The following is a 19,614-nucleotide window of genomic DNA, read 5'->3' on the forward strand; positions in this document are numbered from 1 at the left end:
AGTCTTTCTGTTCTAACAGTCGGGACCTTCAACATTAATAAATTTAGGATTACTTTTATCACTCTGTTGTGTTGGATATTTTGGGATTCAAATGTTCAACCTCATCTGCCAATCAAGATTTAGAATATATTTCTATCTGTGTATGAATTTTAGAGATAGAAGAAATTTTAATAATATCAGAGAAACTTGGATTACAAGAAAAATACCAAGTATCTTGAGAGTTCACAGGAGAGTCGTATTTCAATATCTCTAGATAGCCACAGATAATTAAAAGGTCTTTTATTCTCTATGTCTGGGCCCTACTAGTGCTTGAAAATGGCATTCCAAAAAAGTCTTTTTATAAGTGGTCATAGAAACCATTCTGATTCACAGGATAAGAAAAACATGAAGGTAAAATGAGGATCTATTTGGAAGCGAGGGGGAAGTTATATACACACAACTATTTCAGAGAGAAATCTGTATTTTAGAGATGGCAAATAAAGGCATAGCAGAAGATATTTTTTGTAGAATTCAGATGAAACATTTCATCATTCCCATGGACTTTTACATTTTATTTGTTCAAGAAGTGTGTCTTGTGTCCTTCTGCAGAAAAAGCACATCCCAGCTTGGATACTGGCATAACCTAAATCCTATACATGCACACTCTGGCATACTCAGCAAGACTTTAGAAGAGCATCAATGAGGTTATTAAGTCAAGCACTCAAACACTAGAAAACACTCATATTATGTTCCCCATGCAGCATCAATTTAATTTCCCATGTGCTTTCAGTACAATACAGTGCTAATTAAATATTTAGGGTGGGGGGTTTTTTTGTACAAAACTGTAGTCTCATTCAGTCCATTAACTAGACTGATGGTCAAAGTGAGTCCTGGGCATGATCTCAGACTCTTGAAGTCTGTTGTGTTCTGTGTGTGCTCTGTACCAGTGTTTCCTTTACGCATGTGTCCCACAACTTGTCCCCCAGACTCCCTCCCACTCCCACTGCCCTCCTCATGCAGTTCCTCATGCAGCTTGCTCATGTCCTCTCACCAAGGGGCTCCCATTACCTCTGCTGCCTGCAAGACTCCCAGCATAGGAAATGCCCTGCTTGCAAACCTGTGGGTGGGTGGGGTCTTCCTGTGCTGCTGAAACCACCTGCAGCTGCCTCCACTCTCTGATCTTTGCATGGAAAGTCTGCATCCTTCTGTCGTGCTCTGAGATCAAAACTTTTTCTACCATTTTTCTAACACAGTTTGTCTCCTCTACTTCCCACATTTGGGAAACTCACATGGGAGACACACTTCTCCCTCTGTGCTTTATTCACTTCCCTGTTCAATGCTGCTGGGCCCTAGCAGTGGAGGAACTGAGATGAGAGCAAAATTCAGAAATTAATAAATATGACACATGATGAACTGGTACTGGGTTCAGTACTTGGCCAGCTCTCCTGAACAAGGTAACATGGAGAGGGGAAGATATGGTTCAAGTACCATATTTTGAACCATAGATATGGTTCAAGTACCTCAAAGGGAAGTATGGTTCAACAAGTCAGTACCACATGCCAAATTTCAAGTCCATCCTCCAAAATATGAATATATTTGGATTTCTCTATAGAACAATTAAAAATTACTTTTTAAGCAGAAAACCACATCCATTCCCCTCTAATCCTGTTTCCAAGCATGGAGCAGCCATTCTGACCATCATAGTTAGAAAAAAATCATTAAAACAAAAGCAGTATTGAAAACAGAGTATTGAAAATATTTTATACCCATAATAATAAAATACAGATGAAGTAATGGTAAATACATCATAGTTAAGGAACACAACAAGGAAGATTTCAGCTCAGACAAGTTTTGGCAAAGTCATAAGTAAATGAAAAGAAGATTTTTGTTGTAATTCTTACACCAAGGGACTCCAAGTGTAGAAAGCATTACCAACCACAAAACTTTATAATATTAATAACTTCTATCCAAGAGAAAGGACTGTAAGAGAGTTGAAATTTAAAAACTAGTTGACTATGTCTTGTACCATCTGATAAAACTGTATTCTTGACAGCTGAGTTGCAACCTCAAATATGAATCAAGACAGCAAATCAATAAAATGAACAAAAGTGATTACTAAGGGCTATAATTTCTCAAAAACATGTATTCATGAAATACCATACCAGGAAAATTTAGTGGTAATTCCACTTTGGCTGAAAACTGGCTGACTTCATTATTCTCACAGATACTTGCTATGAGTTTATTAATTTTGAAGCCAATAACTTTAATGACTTCTTCTGTTGAGAGGGAGAATTCATTTCCAAACATCTCATAGATGGAGTCTGAAAAGAAATGCAAAAGGAAAGAAAAGCATTATTTAGCTTTTTCTTGCTTTGTCATATGTCTTTACCTCTTTGAGCAAAAACAAAAAAAATACTTAAAGTATAAGAAATAATACTTGTGATAATTAGCCTAATTTTCCCTTCAGGTTCATGAGAAAAACAATCTTGTGACTTCAATGACCAATCAGCTCTGTGTGTACATGGTTCTGCATGCATGCAAGGAGAACAAGGTCTGAAGAATCTACATTTCCAAATTATTAGACCAGAATAGGTCGAGGTAGAGCATAGGATTGCCTGGGTTGTCAGGAGCTGTCTCCTGAAACCAGCAGGCAGTGGAGCTCACTAAAGGTGGCTCTGCACAGCACAGGGCACAGTTTATTCCATAGGAAACAACAGACTACAGCAGCATACAAAAAACTCACAGAGCCTTGAAGGTACCCAGGGAGATGACAGGACACATCTAAGTGCAACCAGCATTTGAGTTTCCTGTGGTAACAGAAGACCTGAAGAAAGTACTAGAAATTGGAAAAGTGGCAAATTACCAATGGCAATCCCTGTCCCATGTTGAAATTAGCATATTGATTCAGACCTGGCAGCAAAAAATTCCTTTTCTGTCATGTTCAGAACTCTCAGAAAAGGAACAAAGCAATCCAGCCAAGTGTTTCAGCACTTCTTCAGCAAAACCTTGAACTGTATTTTGTTTCACCAAAACCAGTCCTCCCTTCTCCATTCTAGTTGTGGTCAACCTTTACTGTTTCAGAAGCAGATGCACAGGGAGAAGAACAAAGCCAAAAAACTCAAAAGTCAAGTTATGAAGAAGAAGGAAAATTCTTCCTGGTTTCTGCAGGAGATAAGCAGAAGCTTTGGGGCACGGGATCAATTAACTATATATATAAAGGCAATGCAGTGAACACATAGTGTTCCATTTGTAGACAGAATTGCATTGAACACACAACATCAGAAATGTTGACTTTAATACTAGCTTCTGTTCTTCTGTGCATTTCCTCCCAAGAACTAACCAAGATCTGTCCTGAAGCAATGTGGGCATGCCCTTTCTGAAATCTCATCTCAAAATTTCATTTCCCTTGTCATGAGAAACATTGTTCTCATTTCCACTCCCAATGTATTGGTGAGTGTATTTATTTGCTCTCCTATCAGTATTGTTCAGCTACTTAAAATACTTTCTTTCTCATTTCCATTTTTCCCTTCCCCAAAGGGTTCTCAGGGTTAATTTTGCCCTTTGCTTTATCTCCTCTGAGAAGAGAGATATTCCTTCACACAATTGCTCTAAGCCCTTAGTTATATCTTGTTCAGTTTAAAGTTTTGCCTTTTTACTTTTTTTTTTTTTTTTAACCTAGGTAAGAAGAATTGTATCAGGCAATGAGAAATATTTAAAACCTGACCTCTGACTACATAGTTGCAATCAATAATTGAGAAGGCCAGTACTGAAATATCATTATTGCTGGCAGAACTCCCTTCCTTGAAGAGCAACACTCTTTACAGCTCTCCTTGTAGCTGGTGAGGATAGTGGGGAGAAAAGAAAAACCAAAACCAGCTTATTTTTCTTTTTTCCACCCAAGTGTCACACCAAAAAACCCCAACAATTAGCTGACTGATCTTTCTGGTCTTCATTCAAGAACAGTTCCAGTCCTGAATGTAGCCTAGGCTGATAAGCATCTCTTACTGAGTCTGTGATCTATTTATTAACTCTGCTGCAGCACCTGCAAATGACAAGTTCTTGACTATCTCCTAGACCTCAAGAGAAGTCACTGGGAGCCCAGTCTGAGCATAATTTATTCTTGTGTTAGCCTAAACCTACCCAAAGCCTCAACAGAGCACCAAAAACAACAGGAGAATGATGGAGAGTAATGCTGAGCAACTGGGTAAGTCTGCTCTTTTGTGAATACGTGTCCAGAAAAACCTATTGGTTGCTTGTGCAATGCTCTCAACAATTGAGATGAACACCAGAAAATCCTCAGTTTCCCTGAAGATGATGTAGGTTTTTTAACCCTCTGGAGAATGCATCTTGATTGAAAAAATAAATTAAAAAACCATCTGGAAGATGCTGTTCACAGGCTGGATGGGACAACATCCCCTGTTTTCCTTTGCTGAGGACCCTGTACAGGCTTAAGGTCTCTCCTGTTCTTAGATTCCAAACTCACCCAGAAGGCTTCCTGCTGCACACCAGGATGATGACTAACTCAGAGGTATTCTGGATTACAGTGCCACACAAATATCAACCAGTGCCAGGTGAAGAAAAGTGCTGTTTAAGCATGCTTTCAACATTTCTGGTACTGAGCAGAAGAGCAAGACAGCTGCTGCTCTCTAAATAAAAAGGACAATCTGGTTTTCTTACTGTAAAAATAGTGCATATTTGTTTGCACTGTTCAGTCCCTTAGGAATTCAACACAGACTAACTCAGCTGCCTCTGTGGAAATTGCTACAGCTCCCATCAGGAGGCTGGCTGCTGCTAATACTGATCATGAAGTGCCATGTCTCACTTTTTTAGTACTCCAGGTATTTTAATACTCACATTTTTAATACTCCAGGTATAGTGACTCCACCATTTCCCTGGGCAGCCTGTTCCAGTGCTTCTCTCCAGTACACTCTTTCAGTGAACATTTTTTTCCCAATATTTGAGATGAGCCTCCCCTGGCACAACTTGGGGCCATTTTCCCTTGTTATGTCACTGGTTGCCTGGGGGAAGAGAATAACCCTCACCTCACCACAGCCTCCTTTTTGGTAGTTTTAGAGAGTGATAAGATCTTCTCAGCCTTTTTTTTCCCCCGGCTTAAATTCCACAGCTCCCTCAGCTGCTCCTTTTAGGATTTCTGTTCAATCCCCTTCAACAGCTCTTTTTTACTTTGCTGGGCAAGCTCCAGAACCTCAATGTCTTTCCTGTCATTGTTTCACCACCACTCTCTGGGCTTGGCCATCCAGCCAGTTTTATATCCAGTGACGAGTACACTTGTCCAAGCTGTGGGCTGCCCACTTCCCAAGAGAATGCTGTGGGAGACTGTGCTAAAGGTTTTCCCAAAATCTGAGTAGGCAACATCCACAGCCTTTCCCTCATCTACTAAATGAGGCAGTTAAGGGGCTAAAGCTCTTTAAAAACTGTTATTGAATATTTAATGACCATTTCAGTCTAAATCTGCCACAGAGTGATTCCACAAAAACCCCCAAGAAAATTAAAATCAAGGGAGGTCATTGTCCTACCATCAAAGAAATTAACATGGGTGCTTAATCCACTGGAAAACAAAATGCTTTGCAATACCACCAGTAAGGACCACAGGATAGTAATTTTCTTTTGCAGAAGAGAAGTTGGATAGATAGATCGTATAATAATGGAATGATGGAGGTTGCCACCACATTTTCCATCTAAGATATCAGAGACCAACTTTCAACAGATTATCAATAGTAAAACATGTATTACCAGATTTATTTGAAATAGGCCAAGAGGTTGAAAGATTATAAGGATGAGAGGTTGGGTGGGTGATTGCTAACTGTCTGAGACCATGATTGCAGAAGGCGCATTTTTATTAATACTAGGATTTAGAAAAAAAAATTAAAATCTGCCAGCCACATTTTTGGGGGTACATTTGCACATACAGTATTGATTTTAATTACATATTTGTCTGCAACTAGGTTGCTTTGGCCCTGATTTTAGCCCTTGCTTGGCAGTTTGCCTGGAATAACACAATGAAGATTACATTCAGACAAGAAAAATGTTACCTAGGCACTTGCAGCAAATATTTGTGCTGGTAAAAGGGAGCCAGGGAAAGCGCATAGCTTTCAAAAAGGATAATAAAAGTACTTTTTCCTTTAGAAACCATGATAATTAATCTTAAAACATTTTGAAAATTCCCACTTTGTGACAATGTGACCCTGAGAGATTTTACTTCAGCTGTGTAATATGGAGCCCTCACACAATATATTGAAAAATAAAATTTTAATTAAAATGCACTTCTTAACATTTATTTGTTGTTGCTCAACAATAACTTTTTTTTCCCACTCAAGTCACAAAGAAAATCTAACTCTTTGAAAATGCAAATCAAATGGCCTTGAGAACAGAATGTTTTGATTTGAGCAAGATGTATGCAATATAATGCAAAAACCCCCCCAAACCAACATTTTAGCAGAACCTAGAATAAAGCAGCTTATTTACAGTGATCAAACAATGCCCCTGAAGGCTATAATTAAAGAGCTTGTTGCCTTTGAAAGAACCTTTTCTGAAATGCTACTTTGTTCAATAAAAACCAAATTTATATCCTTTCATAAGCTCATCTCTAGTTCGACAATCTGTGTTATCAACCACTGTGATCAGATCAAAGCAAGTGTCACAATCAGTTCAGTATCTTTTCCCTCCATCTTTCCTAAAATGTTAAGCAGCCACACCACCATCCTCCCTAACATAAGCTCTTTATTTGATTTATTTCTCATTATAGGTACAAGAGGAGCACTTTTGTATTAAAAACAGCAATATAAAATATAAATACAGTGAATGCCTGAGATGGAGGATATCATTCTTAATGTCAGGGCATCTGACAGTACCACTGAGATAAATATTTTATAATGCAAGGTGAAACAATAAAATATCTCAGTAATATGTCCCTTTTTCTTCCCAGCAGCTTGGAGCTCTGTTGGTGACTGCTCTCGGAGCGAACGCCTCACTGATGCTGATGGAAGCGGCTCCCAGTCAGGGCCGGAGTAAACAGCAGCGATACATCACTGGGATGGAGCTCCTTTCTGCCAAACACCCCGGGCAGTTCAGCATGAAGGGCCAGGGAGAGCAGTGCAGACGACACAAAAGACTTGACTAAGGTGGCACAGAGGGTTATTCAGCAGCGGTGAAGCCCAAGCCCAGGCTGGCTGACTCCCAGTCTCACAGCCCGTCTGACACAGGGTGCTGCTAAGCTCTTCCAAGTATCCCCCTCTTTTATTTTTTTTTTTTTTTTTAAACAAAGACCAAGCTTTTTTCCCAACAAAACCACTTTGGAGGCCAAACACTAGTTATTGACTGCCTAGTCCCATGAGTTTGAATCTTTGAAGGAAAATATTTTCTCTTTCATGTCTCAGTAACACTCACGGAATTCATTGCAGCTGGCAGGCTGAGCAGTCTTTGAAAGGAGATCCAAAGAACCAGGAGCCTGGCTGCTTAGTGGGGAGATGAAAGATCCCCCTACATCTCCTGAAAAAGTAGAACATTGTCCCAATGTCCTTTTCCCAGTGCTCTTTTCTCCACTATTAAGTTGTCATCAGCTGCCCATATGGGTGCTGTCTTCACTATCAGACGTGACTCTGTTTCAGGGGCTGGTGAAAAGGTTCTAAAGGCTCCATGCCCTGGTGCAGCCATTCAGCCAGAATTACAATAGCCCATTCTCCCCTACAACATAGCTCAGCTGAAATCACAGTTTTATTAAGGCTCCTGCAGGCTCTCAAAGTAATATGAAGGGCATAATGGATCTATAATTAGTGTCGATAAAAAAAGGTATCATTCTTTATGGGCATTATTTGAGGGCTGGCCAATTGTTCAGAGTTTATGCTCTTTGGCAAGAAAAGAGATCTATTTTAAAGTTTTAAGGAGGAGAGTTTTGCTTAATCATTTAAATCATTTTATACTCTGATTAAGCAGAAGGAAAAGCAAACAATTTCTGATGGGGAGACATTAGGTAGTTTTTTATTCCAGTCAAATATCTCCTGAGCACAAAAGGTGCTCAGCAGTCTGCTGAATTTCCCCCACTAAACTCAAATAATCCAATGCCTTGTAGGGAAGAGGCTGGAAATCATGCACAATGACAGACAAAGAAGGAAGCATACCCCAGCTTCTCTCTCTAACCCCAGGCTGTGAGAGTGGCTGCAAGCAGGATAAAATGCCGTAATGGCTTTTATCCACCCCTCCCTTCCTAACCCCAGAAGGTGCCCTCACTGAGAGCAGGTGAGCCCAGCTCCCCAGTGCCCACACAGTGCTCCAGATGCCCAAGGATAACAGTGGTCATGAAGGCAGTGTGAATTTGAGTGGAAGGTCCTTTGTCAAATGACAGAGCAACTTATTGGGCTTTCAAAACCTCTTCTCTCTTTACCATGTCCTAAGCAACAAAAATCTTCAGGTTAGATCAGTTTGGGACACAAATCTTCCAAAAGAGACTATGCAAAGATGCATTTTACCTAGATCATATCTACTTAGGCTGTGAAGGGTCTGATTTTTGCCTGCACGAAACCATCAAAAAACAAAAGCCATTAAGATTTATCTTTTGCCATATAAAGTCAAACTTTAAATGTCAAGTGCTTTAAGCCATTTCAATCATAATGGACTTTAAAAAGAAATTACTTCTGAGGTTTCTGATTTATTACTTTCCTGATAAGTTTATGGCCACATTTTTTTTTAAATGCATTCTTCTGATTCTCATCTATCTAGAGGCTCACATACTGCATGTGGCAGCAGAGCTTTATGCATGCAGCACCCACTATAATGGAAAGAGCAAGTAAAACCACAGCTCCCAATTTGACCTTTTATTTGGGTTTACCCAAATGAGTCAGAATTACTACAGCACTGAAGACAATGCCCAAACCTGATTTTGAACAGCATTAGTCACTGTTATAGCTGGTCAGGATTTATTTAGATTTATTCATTTTCTTTACAGCATTAATTAATTTGAATTTAATATGTTTATTCACATATATGTTCAACAGAAAACTACATTTTTTTGGATGAGGTTTAGGAAGGCTGCTCAAACTGAGTTGCAGGATCAGATCAGAGTGTTGAGCACTTCACAGGTGCAGTCCAGAACTGGAAACATGTTTAAGCATTTTTCCCCTACTTATGTCAGAGCATGATGGTCCTTGTGCCACTTCTGTGTGTCCAAGGGACCTAACCAGAAACAGTGGACCTGGACAAATGCCATGTTCCTTCATGAACACATCACCAGGTACTTGAAGAAAAAGTTTTATCACAAAAGACCTGTAGCTCAGAAACATCGTGTGGTCATGGGCTTGTGAATGATGGGATGTTTACCCCAGGATCTTCCCTCCTACGCAATTTGACATGGCTGTCCCTTCTTCCCTTCTTCTTTCCAAAGCCTGAGTTTATGAAAACTATCTTAGTACTTTTACAGGTTTTTTACGGGTTTGTGGGAAGGGAAACAGGGCTCCTCCTGCTGCAGACCTCCTCCTCCTCACATTCCTGGAGCCCGAGTGCAATGGCAACTGGGGAGCTCTCTGCTATAGGACACCAACACATTGAGGGAGCTTCAGCAAGATAGGACAAGGAGTTGACCCCTGCATTGAGACAAGCCAGGCAATTTGGGTATTCTTCCTACCTTCTGTGCCATCCACGGGGAGGCCCAAAACTGAATGCCACAGAAAGAAAATCCCCTCAGAGGAGATCCTCAAATCAGCTTCACCTCGTAGAGTGCCAGCTACCCAGGGTCAGATTTTTCTCACTGTGTCTGGATGAGTCATTCCATTGAGGGCAGCAGTATGAATAAAATGAGCAATATTTGACCCAAAAAAGTCAGGGTTTGTTCTCACATCCACTGAAGAACACTTTCTTTCTTTCTTGTTTAGAATAAAACAGGCATTTGAAGCAGCTTGAACAAGGGCAGGAGAGTTTCAGTGGTTTATATTAATAGAGAAAATTTACCAATATGCTCCAACTAATGACCACAAAAAAGAATCCAAACTACTCTGGCTGTACTTAAGGCTCTTGCTCCTACCTGATCAATCAAGAAGAACAGAAACAACTGTATTTACAGGAAACCACCCTTGCAATTTCTGATATATTTATCTATCTTTAAAAAATCTTCTCTATCTTAAAAAAAAAAAAAGACACAAATTACTAAGTGAAAGCACTGTACCACAAGTTTCACCAGTTTCACAAGCAGTTCTCCCTTGGCATGCACTCCAGTGAGAATCCACCCAGTAATGAGGAGAATGATAATAACTTTTAATGATATTTCACATCTAAGAAATACAGCCCTAATTATCTTCATCAAAGCTGTCTTATGTTCAGCCTCTGTTTAAATTATTTGTTGCTTTTTGTAAGAAAAAGTAGTTTTATTAATCCTGTGCCATCCAGGATGAAGAGGCAGTTTGCTTGTTTTATCCATACATATTATAGACTGCATATCCTAGCCTTCATCAACTCATTGGCTTATCATACTTGACAAGGGAGAAGGATTTGTTCTCTCTAGGTTGGCTTAGAAACAGTATAACAGTTGTACCCTATGTGATCATTTTTGAACTGTTAGTGTTGAGAGACATTTCTTGTCTAAATAAGGACTCAGGGCAGCTGAGTTTGGATAGATAAGGATTCCTTTTGCATTCAGCTTGCCTAGCTACAATAACAGGGTTAACAACTGTTTCAAACTCTGTTGATGATCAGCAGCGCCCATCACTTCCCTGAAATGCTCGCAGAAATGCCTGCTGGAAAGATGCCATTTTCCAGTCACAGAAGCAGAGAGAGTGAAACCAAAACTGCAGAGACAGCGAGCGAATGTGGATACGCAGCCAGCAAGAGGAACCATGAGTCATGTTGTTTAGAGTTGACCAAAATGAGTTTTGAAATGGAGCTATTCACCCAAGGGTTTTGTTTGGCATTGTCTCTCGGCAATACTCACATGTTTGGTGCAGCTGTCAGAGAGCACCAAACATCTGCCCAGAGGAGGAATCCCAACCTGCCAATTCTAAGAATCTTTAGATCCCTTAAGTCTGGAAGGACATTAACCAAGGATATACTTGTGACCCCACAGTTGCCTCTTCCCAGTATGTCCTCCCTGCACAGATCTAGCACTTTCCTGAATCCCAGAGACTGGAGTACCACAGCTACAGCACACTGCTTCCCTGCATACCCAGGCTGCAGAGATGGTGGCTGCTGGCTTAGAGTGCCCTTCTCCTCAGAGAAGGAGCTCAGAGTTTCCTGATGTGTTTCACAGGCCTGTTGTAAAAGAGGGTATGTCCTGGAACTGCAGTTTACACAACACAATTGCTGTTTTCAAATAACTGAACTGCAGAGCAGAGCTACAAACTCTCCCCACGCTCTGGCAAGTTTCAACCCCTGAAAAAATGGGGGAATACCATTAATGATGCATGTGTTTAGGTGGCGCAAGAATGAGAAGACTGTGGGTAGGCTAATGACAACAAACATCAACAGAAGAGGTGCCTTGAGAGGTTCTTCATTTTTCACAATTAAAATTGGCACTTTTTACTGTTTTGCCACTGGTTAAATTAAGCCTGCAAAATATTAAATTCAACTACCCATAAAATAATTATATTAGTATTAAAATAGACAGAATTTTTGCAACATAAAAATGAAAGCCTACACTTGCATGCTATCTGTAAAAATCAGTGGTCAGACAGTACTTACCTCACTAAGTATCAATATTTACTAAAATGTTCAAAGAAAGATATTTGATCAATCAAATCAGTTCCCAATGGAGTTTCAGCAATTTAATTTTTTAAAAACCTATTTTAATGAGCTGTTATCATGTACTTCAGTCTGCACCGTAGTTCCTTTCTAATCAGTGCTGATTACCAAGTTATCTGTATCTGGCAGACTTGCTTTCATTTTATAATCATCCTTCCTATTCCCTTCAGAGATTCAACAGTGCAGTCCAGTTTCTGTAGTAAGGACATTACAACTGCAGAGTCCAGAGCAACTGCCCTGACAGGCATCCCTGGCATTTGCAGAACTACCATCTCCTTTCATCTGTGTTTCTGTTTTCAAACCAGGGATGATGATAATTTCTCTGCTTCTGGATGGACTTTTGATGATGATGAAAAGCATTTTGGAAGAACTCAGGGCTCTTACCAACACCCCACATTTCTGACTCTGCAAAGTGGCAGACAGGAGTAGGTGATGGCTGCAGGTTGGGTCTCTGACTATGCAGCCCCACACAGCTGGAGCCAAAGCAGAATAGAAACATGGAAGTGTGAATAAGAGTCTCCAACCTTGACTATTCTGCCTAGAGGCAAACTGGTAAGGCTTTAGCCAGCCCCAAAGTCCAAGTGTGGCATTCAAATCACTGATATCATTCAAGGAAAATGCTTTCCTCTTCTTCGTGCCCAGAACAGAGAGCTAAACAGCAACAGAACTTCCTGAGAAAGGTGTCGAAAACATAGTATTCACTACCAATAGCAAAAGTTCAATTGCCCAGAGCTTTTCTAGCTGAAAGTATTCCATGTGGAAGCAGGGTCTATAAAGTTATGTCCATTTGCAGTTTGGGGAACTACAGTTAAATACATCACATTCCAGTAGTATCAGCAGAAACATAATTTTTTTATAGGCCAGTAGAGAGACTAATGGTAGAATGAGTGCACACAGCATATGTTTTCTACTTGCTCTCCACTGGGATCAGTAGCAGGCAGGCTTGGGTCTGAAAGGAGAGACCTAGATTGTATTTGGTGTAATATGTATAAAAAAGCAGAATGGATCCTTTCAGAGATGTTACCTTGCCAAAGGCAAGTAAATTCCCACTCTCTCCCTGGAGCTTGACTTTGCAGCTTCTAATAAAAATACCTCACCACATGGAAAACATTCATCCTCACAGAGCATTAAACTTTCCTTATGCTTCCAGAGGTACTGAAAATCTGTCAGGAGCTGTAAGGCTAGTTTGCAAGTCCTATATTTATAAAATCATTAGACCTAAGTGCAGTGTGTGGAAAATGCTACTTCCAATTGAGTAAATGGAGAGTTTCATCCCTACAGCACACAGAGCACCAGAGAAGAGCAGTGAATCAATTACACCGTGTTGTCTTATTATCAAGTATCTTGCTGTAGCCTTCTTTGGTTGGCTGCTACAGCTTTGAGGTGACAGCTCTAATGGATGTAATAGACCAGCATTTACCCCATTAGCCATTCTGTGTACCTGCCTATGCTATGTTAAGAAAACGTGCCCTTTTTGAGGGGGATTCTGAAGGGGGAAATATACATTAATATTTACATATATAAAAATTCTTCCTATTTAGAATTCTTACACAGGAAAATTAAGTACCCCTGGTGATTGATCAGTTTCAAACGATCACATGTAATGCTTTAATAATTGATCTTCTCCCTTACTATCTGCAGGTTGTGCTGAGAATGGTTACAGGTTCCTATGAAGTCCCCTTCCACAAAAGCACTTACCTGAGTGGGCTGCCTGTGTAGCCATTTGGGAGCTATTACAATCAGTGCACAAATGCTCAGATTTGGTCCCAGCAGCCAGAGCAATAAACCCATGTTCCCTGCCAACAGACCTGCCATTACCCACACTGTGATTGCTGGTGGACTGCATGGGGTCAGAGAGATCAAAAAGGTTGGTGCAGGGGCAGAGGGATCTGCCTGAGGAAGGACTAAAGAGTGGTTGTCCTAATGGAAACTTGAAGTGCTCAAAGTGGCCCGTTCTCCTGTTTAGCAATATAACAGGAGTTACTCCAGACTCTCTTTGAAGTACTAGTCTTTCAACAGAAAATGTGACATAAATCATAATGCAATCACAGAACAATGTGTTCACCCCAACTGCCAGGTGCAGAAGGAAGGAAAGTACTCAGGAAAGATCTGACACAGACAGAGAGCTCAGGGAAGAAGGGAGAGAAAGGGAGTGAGGGCCTGGCCTGAGAAGACCTTTTGTAGCCCTAGATCCTGCAAACCTATCAGGCACCAAGTGTCCTGAGCATCTCAATCTTCCTCTGAAAGAGGGAAGAAGAGGAACACACAGAAGCCTACTACAGGACACCAGTGTTCCTAGGTACTTGCAAGTATTTTTTTGGGAGATGATGGCTGTGAGGGCAAGGAGCCAAGCAGAATAGATCAGTCTTGCCTGTTGTATAAATAAGAGACTCATGCATGGCTGTCGGTGCTGCAGCTGCTGTGCTGGGGGGACACGTATGAGAACAGCTGAGAAGCCACCAGGAGCAGAGGACAGGAAGAGGCAGTGCTGCTGAAGGCCAAAAAGGCACTGGAGCAGTATGAGGGCTGTCACTTTTTAGTGCTAATATTCTCAGGAGCCCATACCACCTCCTCCCAAGGCTAATCAACAGCTAATAATTTTTCTTTCACTTGTGGGGAATTGCTGCAGAGTGGTCTGTGTGCTTACTCACCACTGTTTTTCTCCTCAGGAAAATTAAAGGGCTTAGACTGCATAGAGAATCACCAACTTAAATACTCTGGCTACAAAAATGTACTGGTATAAGTTTTACCATTCATGAGCATTAGGACGCAGACTGCATGAACTCAGAAACCTACAGACAGCTGGGCTACCATCATTTTACCATAGCATTTTGTATATATATATGTATATATATATATGTATAGTTTAAAAGATAAAACTTGAACAGGCCACATAGCAAAGTTCAGAATAACAGTATTTTCAAAAGTTTCTTGTTATTTTAGCTAAGTTTATTTCCCAGAACACTTTTTCTATGTATCAGTATTATTCATAGGTAGTTTCCAGGGCAGCCAGCATGAGCAATCAGGAGCACATGGACAGTACTCTACCATCACAAATTCAGTATGCCCTTTCCCATTTCCTTTCTGCCCAAAGAGGCTGTTGTCATGGAGGGAAAAATCACCCACTCTGGCCACAGCTGCTGATTGCCAATCAGACTCTGGCCACCTCCTCTCTCCTTCTGTGGTGCAGCATGGAAATACTTAGATTGATGTTAAGATAGATGTTGTGGATCCCATAGAGGGTGTTTGGCTGAAGCTGAAGCAGACTTCAGTTCATTTCATTAAAACCTCTCTGTTTTATTAGTTGAACCTGAGTTTTTCCCTGTCAGTGGCATGGAAGCAACTTTTTCTAGACTGATACATAGGCTTGACATGACGTCTTCACTGTCATTGAACAAAGTCCATGCCCAAACCAAGAGCAGATTTTTCCCACTAAAGCGAGTCTCTTCGACACAACCTTTCGAGTGTGCTTTGTGCACAAGCAGAGCACTAAAAACATCATAACAATAGATCTGCAGCAGGAAAACCCAGTAAAATATTACCCGTGTTTCTCCTGTCCAGATCATACCAACTCCTTTGCACGGTTGCACACTTGAAGTGCCCCCCAAATACAGGACAGAATTTCAGGAAAATCTTATGGTCCTTCATGGTCACTTTCCAGATTCCCTGGTTCTTTATTTCTGAGTCAGAAGAGACTTCTCCATGGCAGCCCCAGAAGTCCAAGAGGAGTTAAATAAATTAACCTCTGTGAGGTGATTTGCAGTTGCTGGATTGATAGCTCTGTGTTAGTGCAAAGCAAATTCATGTCTTATTCCAGTACTCTTTCCAGTATATGATAAGGACTAACTAGTTTCTTTTTCACTGCCAGTGAGAAGACCAAGTGCACGCTGCACCAAAGGCATTTCCAAAGCCTTTGATAAAACACTCAGCTGTGGGAAACTTCTAGGAGACAACTCCATGAGCATCCTTCCTATGCCTCCCCCCATTCTACACTCCAGTCTGAAGAGGGACCTGATGTCAAATACAGGCTTGCAAAGCCCTGCCAGAAAACATTTGATGCTCACCTTGACAATAGATGCCTGACTGGATTTGGAGAACCCTGGGAAGGGCTCTGAGGTCCAGAGAATGAATGAACTTCTGCAGGGTAGAGGCCATGGTCCGCAGCGCTGCAGCATGTGGGTTTGGCACGTAAATACCAGGGAGAAGCTCTCAAGGCAGCAACACTCTCAGCCTGGTGCATGCTGTGCTCGGAAGCTCCACAGCAGAGGGGAGGAGTGGCATGGGGAGGAACTTCTGCTTCCTTCCCTCTGTGGCTGCCTCCTCCCATAGGTGCAGCTGGAGCAGAGTGAGGCAGCTGGTGGTCCCATCAGCTGGTTCTGGCACCCACATCCACCAAAGGTGTGTGCCAGGCTGGGAGACATGGGAGGTTGCTGAGGGTACTGGGCTCCAAAGGGGAAAGGGAGATCTGGTACAAAATTTCATCAGTGATAGTTATTGACCCAGTGAAAAGAAGACACTGAACATCAGCCCTGCCTAGAGAGGGTAAAAAACCCACATATCTGGGTGGGGTGGTGTTGTTTTGTTGTTTTTTGGGTTTTTTTTCCCCCTCTTGGAACACAGCAAAATAGTTAGGTGTTTGTTCACTTCAAAACCACAAATAGCCCTTGAAGAAAAGAGATGAAGCACACTGCTGTCCTAAATATTTTATCTGGATTTAAGATGTACAAATAGAATACTAATTACTTCATCCTCTAAATGGGCATTTAAACACAATATTGTTATGCAAAACAGTCAACATTTTCTTATGCCACCAATGATTTGTGGGAATTTGATTTTGAGTTGCTTCAGCTGGAAAAGAATTTTAAGAGACAGTACCAGGTGAAAATCAGACTGCACTGGTGACAACCCCCAGCACTGATCCCAGCTCTGCCGATCTGAGCTTGACCAAGCACTGTTGTTTCAGCAGGACTCTTCTGAAGAACAAGGCCATAGTAAATGAGCAGCAGACTCAGATCATGAGGAAAACTGATGTGACTGTGATTTCATGTTTCTTTGCACTGCTGTCCTGTCTCCCTGAGGGGTCAGAAAAAGTAGAAAGCATGGCATTGTGACAAGATAGTGAGCAAGATAATCAAGCATTTATTTTCAAAAAGCTTGCTAGCTTCATTTCCTCTGTATATAATTTTTGCAGGAGACAATATTATTCACATATTTAAAAGTTTTTACAATTAAAACTCTCAAATTCTTAAGGGGGATGCACTGGCTTTTGAGGTGCTGGGCTACCTACAGAGTCTGAAAAGTTTGTTAACCTTGGTCTTGAGAAATATTTTTCTAGAGGTTGTGAAGTGGGGAATCTCCAGGTGCAGAATTCGCCTGGTCATTAGTGCTGCAGGTGCTGCAGGGAAGAGGAGTAACCGGGCTTTGAATGTAGGAGTAAAAGCCAACCTAGAGAACATGCACAGCCAACAACTCATCAACTATTTTAATACAATACATAACTTGCTCTCCCTCCCAGGGAAACATATTTGAAATTATGCAAATACAGTAATTTGAGAGAGAGGTGGAGAAATTACATGTATTCAGTGGTAATCGAAAGACCCATATGGTAAAAAGCTTGTTCTTACAAGCACAAAGCAGTGAAATGTGTGAGTGGTTTCAGTTATTTCAGTGGGACATCTTTGTATTTTTAAGATTTTGTGTGCAACTCTTGCAATTCAAGGCCAACTTTCTTGCTCCCAAGGCTGTCAGGTATTGTGCCAGCAGCTGGGCTTTACCTGTACACATTGTTTTGATCAATGGATAAAGACCCCCTAAGGCCATTTCTATAGTAGCTCAATTCACTTGTATTTGGCTCTTCACTTTAGTAAGACTGCCAGGAATAATGCCATAAAAGAACATTTAACATGGATGGCAAACACGCACACAAATTAATAAATGTTCTTGAAATTGCTCGAATCCAGCAAAGCAAATGCACTAATAGACATGGATTTCACACAAGAAAAATTCAGAACAAAATCTGGCTTATGCTGCTGAATCCAGCAGCCCAACAGGCAGAAGGCAACTGCAGCTCTGCTCCCATGGCCAACAAGCAGCATGAGTTTCCAGACAGACAGACATATACAGCACCCGTACACATAAATACACTGCCAGACAAACCGCAGCAAGCCCCAACGGTCTCATCCTGTTCCCCTTTCTGGCTGATTGATGTATTAGTGGCAAATACACACATACGTATTTATGTAGTGGGGATCCCTCCAGCAGTTGAACTTAGGCACTGTCCACCCAGTGGCCTCTGTCTGATCCTGCTGCCGCTGGGGTGTGCAAGCAGCTCTGCAGGCCCAGAGCCTCTGTAATTCTGTGCCTGGGAGTACCCTGGAAATACCTCTGGAGTTCCTCTATACACTGTTATTCCTCTGTGCTTCTGTGTGTGTGTGTGCAGAAGCCAGCCTTCATCACATAACCTAACAAAATCAACCATGTTAGCTGCAAGGAAGGAACTAGAAATGCACCTGTCTGAAATTGCAATTTAAATCACTAGTCATTTTTTATCAGAAGAGTCCCCACATCTGCTAACACAAAGACTGGTAAATGAGAGTCACTGACCTGTTCTTCCAAATGCTCTGCAGGAGATTTTCTAGTCTGATGTGTAAGGCCAAGTGCAAAAATAATTTGCCATCTCCAAACCATCCTTGATCTTGGAGTGAGAGATCATCAGATTGTCATCATGGACTGCTGGTAACAAGTGATCCTTTGCGAAGGTGTTCATATTGCGGACTAAATTCTTAGGAGGATCTTGAGCAAGAAAAATTCCTTTTGTTTTGTTCAAGTTTCAATATTGAAGATTAGAACAAGCTGCTGAAAAAAATGTATGTATACTCTATCGAGAGGAGACAATATCTGACCCCGTTCTTCCCATATGGAAAGAACAGAGATCACGTCTGTTCTTACATCTCCTTACCCCTGCTTCAGTTCTAAGTTGTGGCATTCTTCACAAAGAGCCTGCCAGGACCTCAGTGTTACCTCTGCCCTGTGGGAACCTGCAGGCACAGTCAGCTTGGCCACTCCATCTCCACTGCCAGCAATGGGGTGAAGGTCAGGCTGTACGGCCAAACCCACAACATCCAAAGTGACCGTGTGTCCTCATGCAGTCACGGTGTTGGCGGCTCCAGCTGCTCTGGAAGGCGCACACAAACAGGGACCCATGTTTCCCCAGGTGGAAAAGCCCTGTTTATTCCCCAAGGGGGTGGCCAAGGACCAGTGTAGGGAAATGGGACAGAAAAATTCAGAAGGATGGACACATAGGCAAAACACAGATGTCTGAAAACTACATCTAGGAATATTTTTCTAGCTTGCTGATGAGTTTAATTATTGTTTTCCAGAAAGTCAGTAAAATGTTCCAAAATGTTTCAAAAGAAAATAATTTCTAAAATGTGAAGATTTGTATTATTTTTTGAGCTCAGTCCATTTGTTAGCTAAATGTGGCCATTAGTTGAGCTGGTTGAAACCTTAAAATGGAAACTTTAAAACAATCCCATAAATATGAAACTAAGCACTATGTCTACAGGAATATATGCACCATTTATTGAACTTATAAACATAAGGGAAATGTATTTGATATAGCTGGCAGAACAGTAATTTCAAAGAGGAAAATGTTTTAGGGAAACTCAGAACAGTCAGGACCTGGGAGACAGGTGTGAGTGAGTTCATATGGAATGCTTGCACTACCTTTTGAATCAAATTCAAGATACTGCAGGAAATTCAATAGACTTCCATATTTTTTTTCAGTGCAAGGTTATCATGGTTTAGGAATTATATTCTCCAATTTAGTACTCCCAGTAAAAGAAAACATGTGATACTTCCCCTCCCTGCTCTCCAGTTGGACGTAAAAAAGGT

General features: G+C 41.2%; 1 protein-coding gene across 2 annotated transcripts in view; it reads right to left on the minus strand.

Annotated features, from left to right (window-relative positions):
• THEMIS (thymocyte selection associated) overlaps positions 1 to 15,948 on the minus strand; it is a 74,734-nt gene extending 58,786 nt beyond the window's left edge. For both annotated transcript variants that reach the window (XM_063151144.1, XM_063151145.1), the window contains exons 1-2: positions 15,786 to 15,948; positions 2,142 to 2,300 (exon numbers count right to left, since the gene is read on the minus strand). In XM_063151144.1, coding sequence (XP_063007214.1) covers positions 2,142 to 2,300; positions 15,786 to 15,876 — 250 coding nt within the window. In that variant the 5' untranslated portion in view covers positions 15,877 to 15,948. The remainder of the gene's footprint in view (positions 1 to 2,141; positions 2,301 to 15,785) is intronic.
• Positions 15,949 to 19,614: the final 3,666 nt, after the last annotated feature.

The sequence above is a fragment of the Melospiza melodia genome, chromosome 3 (genome assembly GCF_035770615.1).
Source record: "Melospiza melodia melodia isolate bMelMel2 chromosome 3, bMelMel2.pri, whole genome shotgun sequence".
In the NCBI taxonomy this organism is placed as follows: Eukaryota; Metazoa; Chordata; class Aves; order Passeriformes; family Passerellidae; genus Melospiza; species Melospiza melodia.